This window comes from Syngnathus acus, chromosome 10 (assembly GCF_901709675.1).
Source record: "Syngnathus acus chromosome 10, fSynAcu1.2, whole genome shotgun sequence".
Lineage (NCBI taxonomy): Eukaryota > Metazoa > Chordata > Actinopteri > Syngnathiformes > Syngnathidae > Syngnathus > Syngnathus acus.
The window spans coordinates 15589192-15606487 of NC_051095.1; the positions used below are offsets into that span (position 1 = coordinate 15589192).

At 39.8% G+C, this 17296-nt stretch overlaps 3 protein-coding genes across 12 annotated transcripts in view; all 3 read left to right on the top strand.

The window, feature by feature from the left end:
• The window catches only part of LOC119129021 (collagen alpha-1(XXIII) chain), a 91622-nt gene extending 82378 nt beyond the window's left edge, over positions 1-9244 (top strand). For 5 of the 10 annotated variants that reach the window (XM_037261974.1, XM_037261978.1, XM_037261975.1 and 2 more), the window contains 21 exons: positions 133-159; positions 293-319; positions 432-485; positions 580-639; positions 735-779; positions 1093-1170; positions 1417-1440; positions 2292-2336; positions 2499-2543; positions 2616-2696; positions 2944-2997; positions 3241-3297; positions 3371-3397; positions 3482-3541; positions 3630-3701; positions 3779-3805; positions 3885-3938; positions 4858-4944; positions 5096-5194; positions 6192-6230; positions 6961-9244. In XM_037261974.1, coding sequence (XP_037117869.1) covers positions 133-159; positions 293-319; positions 432-485; positions 580-639; positions 735-779; positions 1093-1170; positions 1417-1440; positions 2292-2336; positions 2499-2543; positions 2616-2696; positions 2944-2997; positions 3241-3297; positions 3371-3397; positions 3482-3541; positions 3630-3701; positions 3779-3805; positions 3885-3938; positions 4858-4944; positions 5096-5194; positions 6192-6230; positions 6961-7011 — 1113 coding nt within the window. In that variant the 3' untranslated portion in view covers positions 7012-9244. Of the gene's footprint in view, positions 1-132; positions 160-292; positions 320-431; positions 486-579; positions 640-734; positions 780-1092; positions 1171-1416; positions 1441-2291; positions 2337-2498; positions 2544-2615; positions 2697-2943; positions 2998-3240; positions 3298-3370; positions 3398-3481; positions 3542-3629; positions 3702-3778; positions 3806-3884; positions 3939-4857; positions 4945-5095; positions 5195-6191; positions 6231-6605 lie in introns of all 10 variants that reach the window. The other 5 variants (XM_037261980.1, XM_037261982.1, XM_037261981.1 and 2 more) reach the window with 5 other exon arrangements.
• Positions 9245-10364: 1120 nt separating this feature from the next.
• rack1 (receptor for activated C kinase 1) lies at positions 10365-13130 on the top strand. Its single transcript, XM_037261990.1, has 8 exons — positions 10365-10594; positions 11007-11178; positions 11537-11684; positions 11799-11894; positions 12104-12214; positions 12379-12519; positions 12721-12831; positions 13019-13130. Exons 1-8 carry the CDS (start codon positions 10486-10488, stop codon positions 13082-13084), a joined length of 954 nt encoding a protein of 317 aa, XP_037117885.1. The 5' UTR covers positions 10365-10485; the 3' UTR covers positions 13085-13130.
• A 461-nt stretch (positions 13131-13591) lies between these two features.
• LOC119129025 (nucleoside diphosphate kinase homolog 5-like) lies at positions 13592-16347 on the top strand. Its single transcript, XM_037261991.1, has 6 exons — positions 13592-13787; positions 14558-14754; positions 15165-15265; positions 15355-15473; positions 15574-15669; positions 16122-16347. Exons 1-5 carry the CDS (start codon positions 13662-13664, stop codon positions 15658-15660), a joined length of 630 nt encoding a protein of 209 aa, XP_037117886.1. The 5' UTR covers positions 13592-13661; the 3' UTR covers positions 15661-15669; positions 16122-16347.
• The last annotated feature ends 949 nt before the right edge of the window (positions 16348-17296 follow it).

Consider the following 17296-nt stretch of genomic DNA (forward strand, 5'->3'; position numbering starts at 1 on the left):
TGCTCCATTTATCATTAACAGTATCCTGCACTTGCAATTCGGCGTTGTTTTCCTTGTTGAATACTGCTATCTAGTGGCCATGTACGACCAGTCCAAGTGACTCGTTCTAATTCTTTTCCTGTGTGCCTTTAGGGTTTTCAAGGTCGTGATGGCATTGAGGTGAATATAGATCACATTCTTTTGTTTCTGTTTGACTCTTATGCAAACTTATTTTTATTGCTGCCTTGTAATCATTTTTATTTGCCTGAACTAAAAAAAGTGAAAGATTTTTGTTGTAACATTTCTGCTTTAGGGACCTCAAGGATTGCCCGGGAAGTCGGTGAGTGTAATACTGACTTACACATTTGGATATTACGAGTCTGATGCTCTGTACCTGCATTGTGCAAGTGGTTAAAAAAATGAACACTGAATTGGTTGTTTTTCACTCTCAGGGAGAAGATGGGGAACCTGGATATCCTGGACCACAGGGTCCTCCAGGACAAAAGGTACATAGATCAAGAGATATTGTATCTTTTTCCCCCCACATTCTTATCCCCTGGTATATGCTGAACCACATGTGATTTACTGTGTATGAAATAGGGCGAGGCGGGAATGGGAGGAAAAGGCGAGCGGGGCATGGATGGACTGCCAGGATTAAAAGTAAGACATTCAAGCAAAGGGTCAACTCCAAACATTAGAATTGTATTTGCTTTATGTGTTTTGTGTGCATTTAACAATATCTTTGTACCACACAGGGAGATAAAGGAGAAGTAGGAGAACAAGGCCTACAAGGTCACATGGTGAGTGTATCACCCAAAAGTAGTTTACCAACCGCCTTCAGCATGACATCCAAATTGCTTATTTGGTTCTCCTTGAGGACCCACACTCATTAACAGTATGCCAGAACTGGAAACTTTTGTACCAAGTACTAAAAATGGGGAAAAATCGCTTGGCTCTCCAACTACCACAGTATTTATTGACATTAAAACATTTTGATGTATTTGTCACCGTATATTATTTTATTATGCTTTGCGTTTTGTATATTCTACTGTCTCTGTGTATATATACAATATTTATATGTATCTATGTGTATCATTTTTAATGTTTTTCTAGGGTTATCCTGGTGAAAAGGGCAGTTCAGGCCCCTCTGACATCATTGACTTTAATGGCAAGCTTCTTGATGCGTTCCAGGTGAGAGAACAACATTCTATCAATTTTGTGATACAATGGAACCAACAAAACACCCCAAAAATAATGCAATTTGAAAGTCAATTAAGTCAAGTTTATTTATACTGCCTTTAATCTCAGAAACCTCTCCAAAGGCTTCCATTGACTTTACATTTATTCCATTTTGAGTGTCATGATGCATAACATATCAAAGACAACTTAAATGAAAAAAGTGAGATGGTCATGCTGCATGATATCTTTGTTTCACAGGCCATCAACACAATCAGTGTTTCGGTAATCTGCAACTGTTTTTGCATGGGTGTTGGTGGTGTCAGCAGTGACTAACCCACATGCTGAACAAGCCTGAAATGCTTAACACTGTATTAAATGTCATTCTTGACACCATATTGGAAAAGCTTTAATTAAGAACTTGTCTGCTGCCCATGTGGGAAGAGCTACGAAGCTCATATCCATTAGAGCCAAGATCACAAAAGCATGCTCATGCGGAAACATCAACAGCATTTGTCACGTTGATTTAGAGTGTGCTTTCATGCCATCTGATGCCTCACAATATATCAAGCAGCATGGTGTTTCTGTGTGTTTGAACATCACTTCCCTCTCGACACACCCAAGGCAGACTGAGCAAACCGCGCCTCTTGCTACACAGTAATACTGAAGTGGAGTGTGTATTTAGTTTAAAAATTGTTTAATTTTAAAAAGGCATCGTATGGTTTCATCCTAAATGATGATGAGGTTGGAATTTAAAGTTATGTTGAACAGCATGTAATATACTGAGACTTTCTAATATTTCTGTTGCCTTTTTATATTCCGTGATAATGAATAAAAAAATTGTTTGAAGCAACTTGATGAACATTTCAACCACAATCAGATGAGATAACCTCTATCAGTCTCTACATAAAGATCATGTTAAGTGGATATCTTCTGATTGAGTGTACTCAGTGTTGGGTCTAGTAAGTGTAATATACAGACTTACAGTATATGTAGTATTCTGTAATATGTTTTTTTATTGGTAGCTACTGGCTGCAGCTAGGCATTCTACCATTAACCAGCTCACAAGTTTACATGGCAGAGAAGGTTTGGTCAAAAGCATAACACAATTTTTTTGTTGTTGCTTGTTTCACTAGGGCCCACCTGGACCACCTGGCCCCCCAGGTCTTCAAGGAGAAAAGGTAGAGCAATAATGATGATAATAATCATAATATAATCATAATCACAATTTAATTATAGTCATCATAATAATAATTTATACTCAATTACATGCTGGTAGGTTTGTTAAGGGCTGACTTTACTTTAGGCCATAATCATTAAGAGGTTCTTTTTTTTTTCTTCAGGGAGAGCTTGGTTTACCTGGTACCGCTGGAATGGATGGGGAGAAGGTACAGAAAAGAAAGTCAAGAAATGTGTTGTTTTTGGTTGTTCACTAAATATGTATACTTTTTTTCCACCAGGGATCTAAAGGTGATGTGGGATTAATAGGACCACAAGGTGAAAGAGGAGAAAAGGGAGAGATGGGCCTTTCTGGTCCCACGGTAAGTTGTGAGAAAATACACTTACTAGTCAGTTCTTTTGGTACAGCGGCTCAATCTACTGAAATCCAATAGAAGAACCACTCTGTATTGGCAACTGTCGTTAAAAACACGTAAAGCTCCCTTTTGATTGACAGAGCCAGAGAGTTAGTCATTAAACAATATTTTTGCGTTGGTTGTTGGTATTTGTTGGTATTGTTCATACTGAGAGATGTTTTGGTTGAAGTTCATCTTGGGCTTTGCCACACAGGGCATGGATGGACAGAAAGGAGAGAAAGGTGACTGCAGACTGGACGACAACCTGGTCAGTGGACCGCGCACATTTTTTTCCCCCCTCTTTCAGTCTTGACGATTGTTTTTTATAATAATGTATCCTAAGTAATTCCCGAAAGAGTTGAATGTAAAAGCTTCAGTTGTCAAGACAAGGCTTAACTTGCATTCACAGAACGATGAGGCAGAAATCTAAATGAGGACTAGTATGTACTGTGATCGATTCCTCCCTCACCTGTGATTTTACACAATGCTCCTTTGATTTTTATTGGCACAGGTTCAAATGATTTCACAGCCAGGCCCACCAGGTCCACCAGGAGCTCCTGGATCCATGGTGAGTGCTCTTATCATTATTGCAAGCAGCAAAAGATTTAAGCAATTATACATATACTCCTTTTGTTTTTCAGGGTCTGCATGGAATGCCTGGTCCAAAGGTAAGCATGAAAGGCAACCTTTCAGTTATTTTGTGGCTGCCGTGTCATGTTGTTTGGTGCTTAAATTCCTTTATTGCAATATAGGGAGAGCCAGGATTTGGGATAAAGGGGGAGAGGGGGGACCCCGGTTCTCCAGGACCCAAAGTGAGTAACGCCTCGCCAATGCAAGCATAATGTTAAGGAAACAGACGTGATGCAGCAATGATAAGGTGCTTTTGTGCTGTAATCGCAGGGATTGGACGGCCTTCAAGGTGCACCTGGATCCCCGGGCTTAGTGGGTCTTCCAGGGGCCAAAGGAGAAAAGGTAGGCGGCTGATCACTTCCACAATTGGAGCACCTATCATTGTAAAACTGACATTCGTTATGTGTACCTGTTCACAGGGCAGGCCAGGGGAACCTGGACTTGACGTGAGTAGCGTCTCAATGGGAATTTAGAATTATCCTGCACAGAAGCTGCCCTCTGACCTTTTTGTTGATCTCTTTGCAGGGTTTCCCAGGCCTCATGGGAGAGAAAGGTGACAGGGGAGAACGGGGAGATAAGGTTGGTACAAAAGGAAACCAGAAATATTTTCTCAAGCACCAGAACCAGTGATATTCTATTGGCACACATTAACTTTTGACACAATCAGTGAGATCCAATGCCAAAGCTGGATCAAACATTAATGGCGCATACAGTAGTGTGCTTCACAATGTATTTGGCCATCACCCAAGATTTATGCCTATATTCATGCCTGCCCGAAATAAACAGCAGTGATAATCATTGTAATTTTACTGTAATAGTTGAGACCCCACTATGTAGAAATCTCTATCTGTGAAAGTTCTAATTGATGTACTTTTTAGTGGGAGGCTGAATAGTAAACCCCATTAGTCACTAAATAACTAACCCTTTTTTAGGCTCAGTGGCCTAGTGGTAGAGTGTCCGCCCTGAGACTGGAAGGTTGTGGATTCAAACCCCGGCCGGGTCATACCAAAGACTATAAAAATGGGACCCATTGCCTCCCTGCTTGGCACTCAGCATTAAGGGTTGGAATTGGGGGGGTTAGATCACCAAATGATTCCCGAGCGCGGCACCGCTGCTGCTCACTGCTCCCCTCTCCCCCAGGGGATGGATCAAAATCACACGGGGATGGGTTAAATGCAGAGGACAAATTTCACCGCACCCAGATGTGTGTGTGACGATCATTGGGATTTTAACTTTTTAAGATTTTTTTTTAGGTTTTGAATGTTGTGCGAAATGTATTTCTGACTCCTCAGAGAAGCTCGGTGCGCTGCATCAAATTTGGTTGTAGGAAGGTGAATTCAGTTTAAAATTCTGTTGAACAGTCAAATGTTGAAACCTCTCTGACAGGTTCATTTAAAATAAAACATTTTAATCTGTAAGGCATAATTTTTGTGTAAATGAACTCATATGTGATTAATCGTAGATGTTGGTTGCTTGAAGTGTTTTTGTCTTTGTCCAGGGTGACAGAGGAAGTGTTGGGAAGAGAGGGCTGAAGGGTCAGAAGGGAGAACAGGGTCCTCCAGGCCTGGATCAACCCTGTCCTGTGGTACGAAGCCCCAGATTATTGACCACGACTTAATGTATCTCTGTCGTGTCTTACTTTTTCATGTTTCTCTTTTACTTCAAATTCCAATTTTCTACCTCTCTGCAAGTTTCTTCCTCCAAGTTGTGAATGTGTAACTGACTCTTGCTAACAGGGTTGTGATGACAAAAAACATCTGTCTGTGAAAGGAGCGCTTTCTTCTCCTCCACCTCCTGTTCTTCCTCCTTCCGCTCCTGTGGCCCTCTGTCCTGTGGTATGGTATCTCTGCTCCTTCCTCTGCTGGCAATCGTGCGTTTATTTCATTTGTGGGTCTTTGTTGACTGCCTGTTGGTTGTTTGGTGACACTAAGATGAATATTCACAAAAGTCTTAGTTATACTTGGGGAAAAGCCATTTGTAGAAGGAACCAAAATCCAGATATGATTGCTCCCCTGGCAAATTTTGATTTTGTATTAATCGATTGGGTATCCTCTGGCTGGAAATGAAACTACACCTAAATCTCAATTTTACGCGAACTTTGAGGTCCAAAACTTTGGGAAACGTGTCAACCCCAAACGGGCGTTGTATGGAAAGTCTTTTGTTTTATTTTTTAGAAAGGCATGTTTTTAGGCAGGTTTTTCTCAAGATGAGACCGATATGAATACTTTCAGTTTTTTAACCTGTGCAACTCAATTGTAAAATAAAAATAATCATAATTAAGAGGGATGTAAAAATAAACAACTGTGATCATGTAGTTTCACAAATGCGCACACCCTCTTCTAACTGGGGCTATGGCTGTGCTCAGTAACCAGTAACACAACATGTTACTGGTTACATGTCACAACATAATACAACTCATGTTAAATGGTCAGCACACACTTGGCACTGGTTACAGTGCACTGATAACTCCAAATAAATAACATTTCCTTACATGTGTTTCTTTCAATCAGAAACCTGAAAGAGTGTGCTAAAACTAAACTGTAGTTGGACCTGGGCCTCAGTCTAGGTGGAGGAAAATAGGAACTGTTCCAAATAACAGTCAGCATCAGGAAAAAAAAACCTTCAGGCTTCTGCTAGAAAAAAATGATAAACTTGAGGAAAAGTGCACGTTAATTTTCTTAGGTTATCAGGGGCATTTTACAAAAACCTTGCATTTGAACAGGGGTGTGTAGACTTTTATATCCACTGTAAAAATTAAATTAAATTATGTTTTATTTTTTTACATTTTGTGGCTTGTTGATGAAACATTTGTCTGTTGTTGTTACTGCGCAGGGACGTGATGGGTTGCCCATACCAGGCTGCTGGCACAAGGTGAGGAATCTAAAAGGGCATTCAGTTTACTGTGAACCTATTCCCCTTTAATGACGACTAACTGGGAGAATTACAAACCCCAATTACAATAATGTTATGTTGAGACGTGGAGTAAAACATACATGAAAATACTACTATTTTATGCAATGATTCTTAAATGCTACATGCTTAAATACACCACAAAGACAAGACATTCAATGATTAACTCATCTTATTTATACACGTATATTTGATCATTTATATGCATACCACTGTATGAGTGTGTAGTGCTAACATTTTGCACATTTGAAGCCGTGAGTTGAAACCAAATAGATTGTAATAATATTGTGATTACTAAGCAACTAATTGTTTCTCCCCTTTATGCTTCCTTTGCAGTGATGACTATGACTAACCAGCCGCATGGAGTCTGTACATAATTGTCTTGGTATATATTGCAAGTGATTACCAATAACTTTTCATTTGTTTTTTGGGTTTGTTTTTTTTAATAAACATTTTTATATAATATATTGAAACATGGACAACTCGGCATTAAGCAACCGTGCTTTGAAAGAAAGAAAGCTGAACTGGATGTGGGATTCTTTGAAGGGCAGACCAGGCACAATGTGCTGAAGTCTAACTACCTTACTAACCAAGTCTGACTTGCTCGGCTTGATGGATGCTTGAATAGATCCCCGCAGTGGCCGATGAAGGAGTGTGCGTCACTCTTCTCGTCCTCTCTGTTTTCCGAAAGGAGGAGATGGCCAGGCAGAAGCTTAAACGCAAGCGTCTTATTCAGCCTTGAAGGCGAGCGGGAGTGACTGCTGGGGAAAAGGACACTTAAAAGGGCCGAGGGCACGGAGGCAGATTGGCCTTTATGGAGCAGACCCCGCCCTGCAAAGCCTCTGTGTCTTACTGAAAACTTAAAATCCCCCAATGTGGAAACTCTCCTGAAGGGGTCGACAAATCCACTTCGGCTATCCCCTGAAATCTCTTGCTGATGATGTAGTGTGACGTCACTGGCACATAGGGAAGGATTCAGCCCATGTTATAATTTGAGTCGTTTTGTCTAGGATCTTCTAAAATCTTCTGTAATTAACTGCATCATCTTAACCAATGTTGTGGATGAAATCATAGAAATAATAGCTTTTCAAGCACTCATAGATTTTCAAATGTTTCCTCTCCATGTTTGGCAGTGGAAATCTGTTTGATGTTACATTTTGCATTCCCATGCATGCCATGTTTATTGACGGAGTTGAAGGAGCTGCTACAGTATTCATAGTAAAGCATCATTCAATGGGGCTAATTAGCTTCATTGTTTTGCTGGTTGAGTTTTAACAAGTTTAAAACCCACCGTGTGTAATTTAGTTTGACTGATCGTGGTTATTATAGCCCAGATGAAGACATTTTGGTTCTCTCTTGCTGCTGACTTGTATGTTTTTATTTCTTTAAAAAAAAAAAAAAAAATTAGTCATTAGAAATTGATGACTGACGAACTAAATTATTTCATTTTGGTCAAATGTGTACCAACGTTTTTATTAGGAATTGAGTTTTATTTACTAATCATACACTGGCTTTGAATGCCAGTAATGCTGCCTTTTGAATAGTTTTTAGTCCAAGTAGATAAAAGGCTTTTGTAGGTGTGTTTTTGTCTTGGCCACACATTTACAGACTTTTATTTTGCAAAATTCCTAAAATGTGGCATAGTTATTCAGAGATACAGGATAAATAGAATTATTTTTGCTACAGGTTCACAAAACAGTGATGATAACAGAACTACATTTTGTAAAAAAAAAAAAAAAGTACATTAGATATTGTAGATTGAACATCAGTAAAAGAATATTTTTGTTCTCATGATTGACAATTGAAGTTTGTTTCTTTTAGTTAGTTATGAGGCAAAAAAAATGCTATGGCGCTGAAATGTTTCCTTGTACACCACAGTAAATGGCAAATAGAATGTTCAAGTACTAGTTTTATTTTATTTGTAAAGCTTGGACTGCAATTTGCTAAAACAAAAAATGTATAGATGACCTACTTACGCTTACTGACCTGTTTTTTTTTCTCATTATCAATATTCAGGCTCTAAAATGTCACAAAAGCAAGTGATGCAAGCTTTATATACATGTGCTAAATTTCTATACTGACGCAACAACAAAAATCATAACAGAAGGATTTATATGTTGAAGTCAGTTTACGTATACATAAACATTTACATATGTGGTTCCGCTTGTATTTGATAGACTTTCTATACGCGAGAAGCTTCCTGTAAACTATCATATATATTAAACCTGATCAGAAATGCAAAGCAGTTTACAGTCACTGTAAGGCATAAAGTGTTGCCATTTGACTGGAAGCTGTGTGGTTATCTGACAATCAACATAGGACTAGGATTTGTTTTGCAGGTTCTATTCATTGGAAGACTTAACAGAGTAAGTAACTAGCACAATGTCTGTTCTTTGGTGTTGTAGCCAATAATATCACAGTATTAGCTTGACTTTGTGACAATGTTTGGTTGTGTACTTGGTTGTAAAAGAATGAAGCTATTTTTGTAATTATTGTCTAAATATGTTGAACTTGGGTCAATTTAACTTGACTGAAATAAACGATGGGTTTATGCTTTCCTTTTCCTTTCATATACATTTCAATTGATTTAACATGAAGCCTTTTTTTTTGCTCCAGCTTTACCCTGCAGCTGCATCCATTACTCGATTTTTTGTTTGTTGCATGAGTGTGTTAAGACACTTAAATGTTTTATTTTAAATAATCTCGCACAAATGTGCAAAGGGCATGGACATCAAAGGTCAATGTTGATCTCAAATTTGCCAAATTCTCTTGAACTAACATAGGGCCTGGGATAAACTCTTCATATTCACACTTGCCCTTTTGTTACTGATTAAAAGGTTAAGTCTGAGACTCAATCACTAGTAAGATAATAGTTTGGTCTACAAAACCTCATCATAGAAAAGTAACATTGGCATTTTTCTGAACTGTTAACATCAACTCTGTTCTTAAATATCAAATAAAGCTGGTGTGAAAAATATCATTTTGTTTTGTATTTGGGGCTGTGAGTTGTTCATGAATCAAAATTTGGACTTTGTTTGATCCACCCTTTTGTCTTTTGTCACTGCAGGAATTCTTTGTGAGCAGAACAGTTTTCTTACTGTATTTAAAATGTCAACAGGTCTTTTTTAATGACATTTTCTCTGACTCAACACCATTCAGAAGTATGTTAAGACAAAGGTTTTAGTTATTTGTTTATTTAATTCTTATTTTTTTGAAAGGCTCTTTATGCAGTTTATCCATCACCACTGCACTTAAGAAAAAATGAAACATGTACCTAAATGCTCCAAATAATATGTGCGACACACAAAAAAACATATGTACTTTTTACCTTCCAAAAGATTAAATGCAAAAGAACTGTACTTGGGCAATTCTATTGCATACCACTGGATGGCGCCAGTTTAACTATAACATTTTGAGAATTACTATTTTGAATTTTCTATCCATCTATCATCTAGAACGTTATAACAAATATAATGTGAAATGACTTTTGCATTTATTCGTGTATTTCCTGTGTACATTTACTACATAGCACCAGTTATTTTCAGTTTGGTTCTTTTTTCTCTCTTTTGATTTAAATAAATAAATTAAAAAAACATCTTTCCATTTTACAGAAAAGTCTGCATAGAGTTCTCCAGTAATAAAGCTACAAGCGTTCTTCCAAACAGTTGCAGTGTGTACAGATCCAGAAGCGGTGCTGGACAGTTTCAAGGTGGCTTTCTCAGGAAAGAAATACTGTTCACATTAATGTCCCTTTTAAACTTTGTAATGTAATGGTTCACGGGATAACATTTATGAGAAATTTGGTATGACACCACTTTTACTTTGTTCGTCAGGGGGAAAAAATCGCCATCGTCCATATATACTTTTTCCCTGTCAATATCATTGAGAAAAGAGTTTCAATAGACACATGAAACTGATGAAAACTAAAATAAACTCTACAATAATTCACGAAGACTTCTTTTACTATTGTTATTATGTGCCAGACAAATCTTCCCTATTTTCCCTGTTGTTTACCGTCGCTGCCAAGCTTATCCGTAAACGTATTGCGTCACCATTTCCCAGAAACCTTTGCTGGCTTCTCACCCCTCATAGTTTTTGCATCCGGGTCTCAACTTCCTTTTCCTCTGTGCCCAGATGCAATGAGGACCTACAGTTAATTTGGGCCGCTGAAAATCCGAATCCATCCTCGTAGAAGGCTTCATCGATCGACGCCAAAATGACCGAGCAGATGACAGTGAGGGGGACCCTTAAGGGGCACAGTGGATGGGTCACCCAAATCGCCACTACGCCTCAATATCCCGACATGATTCTGTCGGCGTCCCGAGGTGAGGTTCCACCGCCGGTTTCGCCAACATGGCTGCGCTAGCGTGTTGCGGCGAGCGATTTGCCCGTCGTGGCGTCAAATAAACCACAATGCTACGCAGAGTGCATGTCAAATATATACAGTCATTAATTGTGAGGCAATACCTAGTTATTCAGCCTGATTCAACTGGACAGACATGAGTAAATTATTTGTTAGCCGCGGTTGCTAACGCTTCAGTGGCACCTGACTGACTGTAGGTTGGCGAAGTCCGAACTTCTCATGTTAAAATCCCAAAGCTATTAATGATGGTCGATCGAGTCGTACTAATTGCAAATGTTTGTTTTACGTTAGCATTTCTCGATAACGTTGTTCCAGTCACCTTCCAAAGGAAAAGTCTATTTGCTCTGAAGACCTCTTGTCTGCCTTCCTCACAGACAAGTCCATCATCATGTGGAAGCTGACCCGCGATGAGACGAACTATGGCATCCCCCAGCGCTGCCTGAAGGGCCACTCGCACTTTGTTAGCGACGTTGTCATCTCTTCCGATGGACAGTTTGCCCTGTCTGGAGCCTGGGATGACACCCTCCGTCTGTGGGACCTTACCAGGTCAGTATACATCAGAGGCTAATTTAATTATTGTGGAAGATATGAAAAAGATGATGGCCTCAACTATACACAAGTTTAATGATTGTACCTTCAACCCATTTTCCATGGCCTTTGCTATTCAACTTGGGGAAACGTTCCTCCACTGATAAATTACCAAATCAACATGAGATTTTGCATAGGATTAAGATGTGTAGAACTAATTTAATGCTTAACCTCGGATATCATGGATTTGCAAAGGTTTTGGTAATTTTCTAAAATGTTCTGTCATTGGGGTGTTGAATTTGAGGTGGTTGTTGTTGTTTTTCTCCATTTAATGACTGATTGTTACATTGAAGTGCTTTGTGCGATGTCTCCACAGCGGTAACACCACCCGCCAGTTTGTTGGGCACACCAAGGATGTCCTGAGCGTGGCCTTCTCTGCCGATAACCGCCAGATTGTGTCTGGCTCTCGGGACAAGACCATCAAGCTGTGGAACACGCTTGGTGTCTGCAAGTATACCATCCAGGTAGGCTGCTGAACTTGAGATATATGTATTTGAATTTGCCTTGAATATTACCTGATACTGTGACAAAGATCATTCCAGCAAATGAACGATATCTCTTACGTTTTCCCCTTTCAGGATGAAGGCCACTCTGAGTGGGTGTCTTGCGTGCGCTTCTCCCCCAACAGCAGCAACCCCATAATTGTGTCTTGTGGCTGGGACAAGATGGTCAAGGTATGCTGTGCCATCTAAAATGCACATTTGTGAAATAAGGCACATTTCTAACATGCCTTTGCCCGGTGATTATTTTAAAAATGCATGTATTATCTTAGTTTCACACACTGATGAAACACTTTTAGTATGAGGGCATGATTCTGTGCAGCATCATATGAATCGTGTGTCATCTTCATTTCAGTAAAAACAATTTTTTTTTTTGCACCAAGGTGTGGAACCTTGCCAACTGCAAGCTCAAGACCAACCACATCGGCCACACCGGTTACCTGAACACGGTGACAGTCTCTCCTGATGGCTCCCTTTGTGCATCTGGTGGAAAGGTAAACTCAAGGTCCAGCTTGCTGGGTTCTGTGTTGAAGTGTAAACTCATCTGTTTTGCAGCAGTGATAAATAGCTTTTTCTGAGCATTAGGTCCACTTAAAATTATTATTGTCGAAGTACAATGCCAACGTTTATTAGAGCGTGTTCATTTTGTCCTCTTCAGGATGGTCAGGCCATGCTGTGGGACCTGAATGAGGGCAAGCACCTCTACACCCTCGACAGTGGTGCCACCATCAACGCCCTGTGCTTCAGCCCCAACCGTTACTGGCTGTGCGCTGCCACCGGTCCCAGTATCAAGATCTGGGTAAGATTACTCTTTTCCCATACTCCAGAAGCCGTGCCGGTTATATGTAAAGTTCCACAGTGTGTGACAATGATGTGACTTCCATGCCAACTGTATTATATGATGATAACAGAGGCTGTTTCTGAGTCAACAAGATGAGGCTTTTCTTCTCATCACTTATTGCCCTCTGTTTCCTGACTAAGTATTTCCCTATTTCTGCAGGATCTGGAGGGCAAGATTATTGTAGATGAGCTGAGACAGGAGGTGATCAGCACAAACAGCAAGGCCGAACCCCCACAGTGCACCTCCCTGGCCTGGTCTGCTGATGGACAGGTATGTGCTCGATTTAGTACAGCGCTGAAAGTGATTGTCTTCCCCCCCAGTGATTATCCAATTCACTTTAAATTCTGATGTCAACTGATGACAGTCCTGCAAATATGAGGGGCCAAATGGATTATTTTGTGTAGACATGACCATATTTTAGCTTCATGTTAACATGTCTCCTTTTGTTTTTGTACAGACCCTGTTTGCTGGCTACACTGACAACCTGATCAGAGTGTGGCAGGTTACTATTGGAACCCGATAAGAACTTTTGCTTAAAGTATCTTTGAATAAAAGACTGTTTGAAAGAATCTGGGTTTCATGCTGTTTAAAATGTGTCAGGACCTAATCTGATATTTGATACAATGTATTCTGCTTCTATACCAAAATTGTTGCACTGTGTTCTACGCATCTGTATAATTTGGAAGTTTCAAAAAGTGTTACATTATCTACATTTTAAGTTTTGATGGATATTCTTTTTTTCCTGCTATTGTGTACTATGAAGTCTAATATTGTCTCACTGTCAGTCTGTCCACTGGTGTGAGATTGGTAAAAAAAAAAAAAAAAAAATTGCCATTTGGTATGCCTTGTTGCCCACGAGATGTTTGTGTTGTCCCCTTAACCAGTTCAAAGCAGTTAACACTAAACTACTAACCAAACAGGTAATTTATGTAAAAGTACAGTATGACAATCAAACCTGGTGGACCGTGAGATTGCAGAAAATGTTATACTTGTTTGTCCTGCGGATCTGCAGTAGTATGTTTATCGTATCCTAGCAACATATCTCAGACCGCACCAAGCTTAGACCTGGAACACACGCTCATTCGTCATTTCGTCTACCCATGGACACTGCGTCGTTTCCTCGTATTCATGTGGAAAGAACTTTGGCGCTCATTAAGCCAGATGCATTTCACAAGAGTGAGGAAATTGAGGACATCATTCTAAGAAATGGCTTCTCTATTTTGCAGGTGGGTTTGGATAGCGATAGATACTTTCTTGATATTTAATGCATTGGCGCAGATGGCATTTGGGGTGGGTGTCCCCCGCAGTTTCATTAGGACCACGATGTGTCCACAGCACTCAAAAGCGACAAAAAATCCGGTCAAACAGGACGGATCGGGACGAGCCTGCAAAGCGTATATTGTGCTGCTGATGCGTTCATGTTTCACCAAAGAATGTGGAAATTTGTACTTCTCTCCGAATTTTCTTCCTGACGTCGGATATTCAACTCGTGCTATCGACTCCTCATGTAAAGACTATAATTTCTTGTGCTGTAAAGCTGGCAACGTGCACACCAAACAGCGTTTTGAGCGTCTTTTCCGATTCTCATTGACTACGCTTTCAGCCAGCGCGTCTTTCCACGCTGGAAAAAGTTAGGTGTTTTCTCAGCGTGAAAGACAAAAGGAACCATTTTCTGATTTTCAGTTGTTTGTACGGTTTTTCTACTTGGCTAGTCTGGCGACATGTACTCAGGAATAGCTGAATTCAACTATACTGAAAATGTTTGTGGAAATCGTTACATCTTTGGTTGTATTTTGACCAGAGAGTGAGGTTTGCAGCCAGTGTGAGGTGTCCGTGCAGTGCCTGTTTAAAATCTTCAGAAATAACGCTGAAAATGAAGGGGGAAAATAAATCCCATTGCTAAAATATGGTAGTTGATTGTTCTATGTATAGTAAGAAAGGTTCAGAAAATTCCTTGGCACAATGCAAGATGTGTATAACAACTCATATCCAACAGAGGAGGAAACTGCAGATGACTCCAGAACAATGCAGTGACTTCTATGCAGAACATTATGGAAAACTCAACTTTCCCAGCTTGACTGCCTACATGAGCTCTGGTCCAATCATTGCCTTGACTCTTGCCCGAGACAATGCGATAGCCCACTGGAAATCAATCATTGGACCTGCTAGGATCACAGAAGGTCACATAGAATGGTAAGCTGCATAACATATTACTTAACATTACTTTTCTTTTTCTTGCCAAGCAATGCAACATTTGTTTTTGTTCCCTTATTTCATGAACTAAACTGAGAGAATTGAGCCCTTTTCTGTGGGCCTTTTTTTCTTCTCAAAATGTGTCCACATTTTGCAAAGGCAAACTGCTCAGTGGAAGGGATGGGACTTTAGTGCACATAGAAAAGTCTAAGCTCTTTCAGTTTCAATTCAGATCCTGAAATATTGGAGCAAAAACTTATTTCACATTCATATTGGAGCAAACATTTATTTCATATTCATATTTCGTACTTACTAGATGTTCTCAGTGTAATTCAGGCCCCCAGTATCTAATACAGTTCTAGTGAGTGTTGATCTTCTTGTGATGTGTACTTTGATTTTTTTTCCTGTAGCCTTAGAGGAAAATATGGCACGTCTGATCTGCAGAACGCTCTCCACGGCAGCGAGTCATTTCATGCTGCGTCCAGAGAGATCAAATTCATGTTCCCAAACAGTAAGATGCTTACACGCACACGCACGCACGCACGCACAAACGCATTGTTTGTTATAACACATGCATATAATTGTGCTCAAAATACCCAGCTTTGATTGAGGCCTTTCCCACAAGAAAAGAAACTGAAGAATACCTGAGTCGATATGTGAATGAAACATTGCGCCACGGACTCACCGAGCTCTGCAAACACAAACCACTCAACCCATTTGTAAGTATTTAGTTGTTTTAACACTCAAGATGGGTTCATTTTGACCAATTACTATTATGACCTCAGGTTACTAAAGCCTTAACATTGTGTCCTTAACTAGGTTTGGCTCGCTGACTGGCTCATCAAAAACAATCCAAACGGGCCTCAAATATGTGATGGAGCCTTACAAAAGAAGCAAAATGACTGACAAAAAAGGGTAATACTGCGGAAAATCAACCGTTTACAATGGGATTTCATGTTCTGTAGGGTGAATGTATTTGCTCCATGTCAAACTATTTACCACATCTTTACTAACTGTACAGACAAGGTTTCAAGTCACAGTTTAACATTTTGGACTGTTATAAAGAAAATAAGTGAAACTACTTTTTGGAGAGGCGGCACAGTGGCCCACTGGTCAGCAAATCCGTCTCACAGTTAGGAGGGTGCGGGTTTTGACTCCACCTCCGGCCCTCCCTGTGTGGAGTTTTCATGCTCTCCCCGTGCCCGCGTGGGTTTTCTCGGGGCATTCCGGTTTCCTCCCACATCCCCAAAACATGCATGGTTGGCTGATTGAGCACTCCAAATTGCCCATAGGTTCAACTCTTGTTTTTTTAGGCTCTGAACTTTTTCAACTGTTGGTTTTTTTTAGGTTCTGAACTTTTTTTTGAGGTTCAGATCTTTTTTTCGAGTTTCACACTTTTGACCAAAATCTGGCATGGGCGGCGCCTTGCTCAAGGACACTTTGACGTGATGACTGAGCTTGGGGATTGACCGTACCACCTTCAAGTTGTGAGTCTATCACATTTGATATGTGATTTCACAGGTGACTCATTGTTTTAAATTACAAGCATTTGTTTTCAGTCTTAAAAATGATGAATAAATTGTGTTGAACAAACATATAGTTCTCATATTTGTCTCGCACTTCTGGATAAATTGTTCAGGTCACTCTTTTTGAGGCCTTTTCTTATTTATTTTCTGTCATCTTGTCAAATCAATGTTTTCAGTCTGTAGCAAAAATTTAATTATTGCCATTTAGTGTTACGATGTTTGATGTGAATTCAATTACGACCAATACTGTCAATCCTCTGATCAGATTGCTTAAAATGTACCCCACTGCATGCATTTATAGAAATCCCAACCATAGCAGGTACATTAACTTAACAGTCTCTGTTCTGTTTTAAGTACTACAATACTCAGAAATGCCTTTTGGAACACATGAAATGAAGAAATCCAAATTTGCTGAAATTTGAGTTGGTCCACAAAATTAAAAAAAACATTATAAAGTGATTGAAATACTTATCTGTTCTTCAGAAGAACTCCAAAATGAAACGAAAGTAATGATTCTGTGATGCGACGTGATCCATGTTATTCCGTATTCACCGAGGGCCGAGTGTGACGTTATCAGTAGTGTTGGCTCGTGAGTGAACGATTCGTTCTTTTGAACGAATCCTTTCAGTGAACGTGAGTGAACGGATCACTTCCTGAAGTTATTCGTTCTTTTTTCAGTTCATATGACTTCAACCAACATGCAATGACGTAACTTATCCCACACCGTAGGTGTCGGTAATGCGCATTGAAGCTGGTGCCACCTCGCCGTAAAACAAAACGAAGAAGAAAAAATGGGGGCGGGTGTGGCACTTTTCACTTTCAGTGCAGCTTTGACCATGATTTTTCCCTAATGAAGTGGCCTGTTATTAGGTACACCTCATGGACACTTCAATAGGTACACTACACGAGGTAAAAAAAAAAAAAAAAAAAAAAGAATAAATAAATAAGAAAGTGTAGCGAACGATTTGGTGAACGATTCTTTTGAACGAGTCTTTTGCGTGAACCGATTCTAAAGA